This window comes from Solea solea, chromosome 1 (genome assembly GCF_958295425.1).
Source record: "Solea solea chromosome 1, fSolSol10.1, whole genome shotgun sequence".
NCBI classification, from domain to species: domain Eukaryota; kingdom Metazoa; phylum Chordata; class Actinopteri; order Pleuronectiformes; family Soleidae; genus Solea; species Solea solea.
Window position 1 is genome coordinate 25747165 of NC_081134.1, and position 5695 is coordinate 25752859.

The 5695-nt window shown below is 44.5% G+C and overlaps 1 protein-coding gene across 1 annotated transcript in view; it reads left to right on the plus strand.

Moving 5' to 3' along the window:
* The first annotated feature begins 585 nt into the window (after window positions 1-585).
* The window catches only part of znf622 (zinc finger protein 622), a 7662-nt gene continuing 2552 nt past the window's right edge, over window positions 586-5695 (plus strand). Inside the window, exons 1-4 of the mRNA XM_058637345.1 lie at window positions 586-736; window positions 3794-4355; window positions 5038-5325; window positions 5408-5570. Of these exons, the coding sequence (XP_058493328.1) occupies window positions 3800-4355; window positions 5038-5325; window positions 5408-5570 (1007 nt within the window). The 5' untranslated portion in view covers window positions 586-736; window positions 3794-3799. The remainder of the gene's footprint in view (window positions 737-3793; window positions 4356-5037; window positions 5326-5407; window positions 5571-5695) is intronic.

Consider the following 5695-nt stretch of genomic DNA (forward strand, 5'->3'; position numbering starts at 1 on the left):
ATAAAAGAAGCTAAATCCAAGTCCAGACCTGATTTAGTAGTAGAAATTTTACAGACCTTGTTCAGAATACACAATGAAGGGTATGAGGTGGGGTTTCTTTAGGTTCCAGCACATACGAGTGTGGTTGGGAATGAGGAGGCAGATGAGATGACGAAGAAAGCAGTAAAGGAGGAAAGAGTGCAAATTAATTATTCAGAAAGTATAAACAGAGAAACAACAAAGAAAAGTGGCAAGAATCTTGGGAGAAGGAATGGAAGGGAAGGGCATACTTTTTAGTGCAGGAAATGGTAAATAAAGACAAGTGCACTTTTAGGTATAGTAGAAAAGACTCAGTAGTTATCTCAAGATTGAGGCCTGGACACTGTGGGCTGGCTAAGCATCCTGATGGCAAATGTGAGTGTGGAGACAGTAAAACATGTTCTTCTCCAGTGGAAACTATACTCCAGTCAAAGAAGGAATCTCCTCAGGAAACTTGGAGCAGAAGGTGAAACTGTTTTCAGTATGAGAACGCTTTTAAATATGGATTATTGGATTAAAACAAAAACATTGATGGATTATCTTCACAAAACAGGATTGTACAAAAGGATTTGATGTAGGTCTCAATAACAACCAGTAGGGGCAGCAATACGCCATAGCTGCGTCTAGCCTGCCATACTAAAGAAGAAGAAGATCCACGCGTGTTTGGAATTCGCGTCCAAAAAGCACATTTTATCAGAGAAGTCGTTTCGCCGAAAAAGTAAGTGAATACAGACCGTTGCGTGGTCTTGTCTGGAATCACATATATGTGTGTCACGTCTCAGAGTTGGACTGTTTTTATCTGAAGTCTGTTATGAAATACATGGAGTTTGGTTTGCTAGTTGCTAGCCAGCCAGTGCCTGAAATTAGCTCGTAGCTAACACGTGAACACGGTTTCCGTATAAACGTGTCGTAGCAGCGGGTTAGCAGCTCATGTTTAAGTCAATTGAACTGTCTTAATGTTACATGTGTTGTCATTGCGTTTCACTACAGATATATTCAATGAATGTCGTAGCTCGATGGTTAGCTCGCTGCTGTACGGCTAGGCTAGCTACATTGATGTTATGAAACTGTCACTGTAAACGTCTTTTCCGCGTGGCACAGAACGTTTAGAGTTGGTTAATTTAATATTTAAAGTAAAAAAATTATTTAGTCTACATTTTATCACGGAAATATTAAAATTGAACAAATATATATGGTTAAATAATAGTTTCTAACACTAGTGGAGTAATTTAGAGCTGCAACTAACGATTCTTTTTAATAATCAATTAATCTGCCCAGTATTTTCTCGATTAATCGTGTAATCGCTTGGTCCTCTAAATGTCAGAAAATGTTGAAGAAAATTGATCAGTGTTGGTCAAACGTGGTAATGATGATGTTCTCAAATATCTTTGTTTTTGTCCACAAACCAAAATGATTCACTTTTAATGATTTCTTTGTTTTATGGAGCAAAGAAACCAGAAAATATTCACATTTAAGAAGCTGAAACAATCAAATCTTGTTTTTAATAATTAGAAAACCCTCAAACCGATTAATCGACTACCAAAATAGTTGGCAATTTATTTAGTAATTGAGTAATACTAATTGGTTTGAACATGTTGTTGTTGTTGTTGTGGTGAACAGGAGCAGTTACCCTGACAGGAAGGAGGCAATAGCCTTTATTGTCATTGTCAGTGGCGGCTGGTGACATTTTATTTTGAGAGGGCGCAATCGGCAAGTCAGTTTTTCAGATGGACTGTGGTGATATGCAGTTACCGCATATCACCACTAAAACACACCAAAGCACCATTCTCATGCCTGATACTGTAATTTTAAAAGATTCACTTAAATGAAACTAAAAATACACAACAAAAAGTTTTTGTCTGTATTTTCAAGCATTTTGATTTTGCCTTCTCTATCACTCCTTTGTTCGCATAGCATTTTCCATATATATCCTTGTCTGTTTGTGTTTATTATTATTATTCAGAGAAATGTTTTAAGTCTGAATCCAGGCTTGTTCAGTGTCCAGCATCTGAAAGAGGAGGCAGGGAAAACAACACATGGCACTGGTCTGAGTGCAACCAGTTAGCCAGTCCTTCTCATACCAGCTCCTGTCTTTCGTTTGCTGTTTTATGGCGAAGTTCGGCTGGTCAGGTCCGAGTTATATAAGCCGAAGATTTTCTTCTATCAAACGGCTTTATTTGCAGTGAGAGAAAGTTGTTTGTACTTTTTTTCCATGATGAAATCGGCAATTAAGCGCTGGTAAAGTTAGCACAACTTACAGAGAAGCGAACAGAGGCATTTCCATTTCCGCCAGCATTAGGCCCTGTCCACTCGGCCGTGGGAGGTCTCAGTGATGCATCAGTGCGTATGACGAAATCACGTTGTATTGAATTGTAGGGTCCAAAATTAGAAAAAAATTATCTCAACATGTCACTCTATGAGAGTGTCTGGGGCGATTTTCAATCTGACTGAAATCGTCCCAAGGGGGCGCGGCTACGAGGGGAGTGAAACTCAGGATGCTGAACGTCACAGAGATATTCAGGCTGCTGATTGGACAATTAAGACTTAGACCGGCAAAATGAACTGTTTTTTTCACTCTCTTTTTTCGTGTGGCTTAAGGAGGACAGTGCACTGTCGCCCTCTATGGGCCAGCCGCCCCTGGTCATTGTATTGTGTACAACGAAATTGGAGTGCACCTTCTTTGGTGCAATTTGCAGTCACACGCAGTATAGACATTTTAAAATTTTGTTTGTGTGTTTTATGTTGGAGTAAACAAACAAGTACTATCCCCTCTGGAGGCAAACCTCACAAACTGGACAAATTTGGGGAGCACAGTCTTTAAACAAGCTTTGTTGAAGTCACCGGCCACAAAAAAGACTATCAGGGTGGGCAAGCTGCTGTTTGTTGATGATAGCAAGCAGGAGGCTGAGGGCTGTGCTAATGTTAGCATCCGGTGGGATGTAAACAGCTACCACAATGACCACTATGAACTCCCTCAGGAGATAAAAAAGGTCTGCATCAGACTGCCAGAACCTCTATATCAGGAGAACAGTGTGTGTCAAAGATCCTGCTGCTACAACACCACTCGTTATGCACATAAACACAAAGCCCCCCCTCTCTGCTCTTACCCGAGTCTTCGTTCCTGTCCTGCCGGTGTAGCGTGCGGCCTGCTAGCTGGACTGCAGCTTCGGGGATCAGCGGGTGAAGCCACGTCTCTGTGATGAAAATACTGCAGTTCTGTACAAAGCTCATCGTGGCCGTCTGTAGCTCCAACTCGTCCATTTTGTGGGTGATGGATCTGGCGTTTGAGAGGAAGAGGCAAGGTAATGCTGGCCTGTGCGGTTGTTTACGTAGCCTAGCATCCGAGCCCGACCGGCATCCCCGCTTCTGTTTCCTCTCTCTCCGCCACCTCCTCCGCTTGCTGGCCGGGCTGACCGTCCACGGAGATCCCGGCGATCTCGCTATGTCCTCCAGGATATTGTGTGTCTGCTGATAGTCGCCGGTAACAGTCAAATTGTACCTCAGGCCGAGATCAGTTAGGTTCTGGCGACTAAATGTGACGTTTGCGTGACAAAATTTACAGTGTATTTTCACTCATTTGAGAAGCATAAACATCTCTAAAGAAAACAGTCTTCATAAACTCATTGAGTTCTCTGTGCACCTGTAAATCTCACATAAAAATATTCAGATATGATTTAGTTGCTAATAAAAATGAGCATTCATCTTTGACTACTTTGTCCTCATGTTTGGCTAAAATCTGAATGGGTTTATTGTCTTATTTTTGTTGTAATTTCAGGCTGTCATGGCGTCCTACACGTGCATCAGCTGCAGAGTTGCGTTCACAGACGGTGAGGTGCAGCGGGCGCACTACAAAACTGACTGGCACCGCTACAACCTGAAGCGCAAGGTCGCCGACATGCCACCCGTCACCGCCGACAACTTCCAGGAGCGCGTGCTGGCACAGCGGGCTGCTGCCGAGCAGCACCTGAGCGACGCGGCCGTCACGGAGGGCTGCGCCATCTGCAACAAGAAGTTCTCCAGCGCCAACGCATACCAGAACCACCTGCAGTCCCACAAACACCAGCAGGCGGAGAAGCAAGCACTGCTCGCCGCGCAGAGGAAAGTGGAGAAGATGAACGAGAAGAACCTGGAGAAGGGACTCGGCGACGAGAAGGCGGACCGCGATGCCAGGAACGAAGCCCTGCAGCAAGCGCTGAGGGAGCAGCAGAGGTCAAGCCAGACGCCAGAGGGAGCGGCAAAGCAGAGGTCAGAGAAGCCGGACGTAGCGCCACGCATGATGTGGCTGGAGGAGCAAGCTAAAAGACGAGAGGGAGGAGAGGGAGCCACCGCTGAGGAAGGTAAGGGATCTGTTTATCTGTAAATATTTTACTGCTGATTTCCTCAATCAATTCACATGATCCTGATCAGGGATCCATAACAATATTGGTATCGGCCAATGTTGACTTTATCTGATATCAGCAAAAACTAGCAAAGACCTCTGGTTGCTAACAGCTCGTGGATATCACGCGAAATTATCGTCTTGTTGATAAAGTCTACGATATCTACGTCACATGTTCACGTCTTTATCTCTCTGTGAGACATGCACACACGCGCACACGCACGCACACACACACACTCTCACTCTCCCACACCAAAGCCCATAGAGAAAATCAGTGATTTTAACATCACACACACAGGAGTCTTTCAAATATGTTATTTTGTCACTTTGGCTTTCAAAGGTCTTCAAAAGTGTGTGTGTGTGTGTGTGTGTGTGTGTGTGTGTGTGTGTGTGCGTGTGCGTGCGCGCACGCAATTGAGTGTGTGTGCGTGTGAGGGAGTGTGAGTGGTTTACAGAGAGACAGAGACTTGAGTTTCCAGGCTGAAAATCTGTGTTCTTAAGAAGCAGGTTTTTAATGTAATTATGTGGCCTCTCGTTAAATGTGTTTTTGTGTCTTCATACAATAACACGACTGTAGCTTCAACTGAAACGTTATCAGTCATAAATAAGTTAATTGTTCTTTTTCCATATCCATCTTCCAGAAGAGTGGGTGGATGTTGACGATGAGGACGATGAGGACGATGAGGAGGAGGAGGTGGAGGAGGAGGAGGAAGAAGAGCTGATGGACGAGGAGGAAGCAGACTCGGCGGCTTCCTCTGACCTCCACCCTGCCGCGCTGCCCGGCTCCATCCCCGTCACAGACTGCCTCTTCTGCTCCCATCACTCCAAGTCGCTCGTGAAGAATGTCACTCACATGACCAAAGTCCACGGCTTCTTCATCCCCGACGTGGAGTTCCTCGTGGACCTCAGCGGCCTGGTCCGGTACCTCGGTGAGTCTCAGTAGTGGTCTGTGGTCTTTAGTGTGAGATAGAGTCAGGACCAGCTGATAAGGTGACTGTTTTTCTGTGACAGGAGAGAAAATCGGTGCTGGTAACGTTTGTTTATGGTGCAACGAGAAGGGGCGCTCGTTTTACTCCACAGAGGCCGTTCAGAGTCACATGACAGACAAGAGTCACTGTAAACTCTTCACAGACGGTGACGCCGCCCTGGAGTTCGCTGACTTTTACGACTTCAGGTATCAAAGACTCAAGTATTTTCACAGTTAGGATTTGTTTTTGTTTCTGAGAACAAAGAATGTGTCATTTGTAATAATCGGCCGATTATTATGAATCAGATGTGACTAATATGGACCTGATTCAT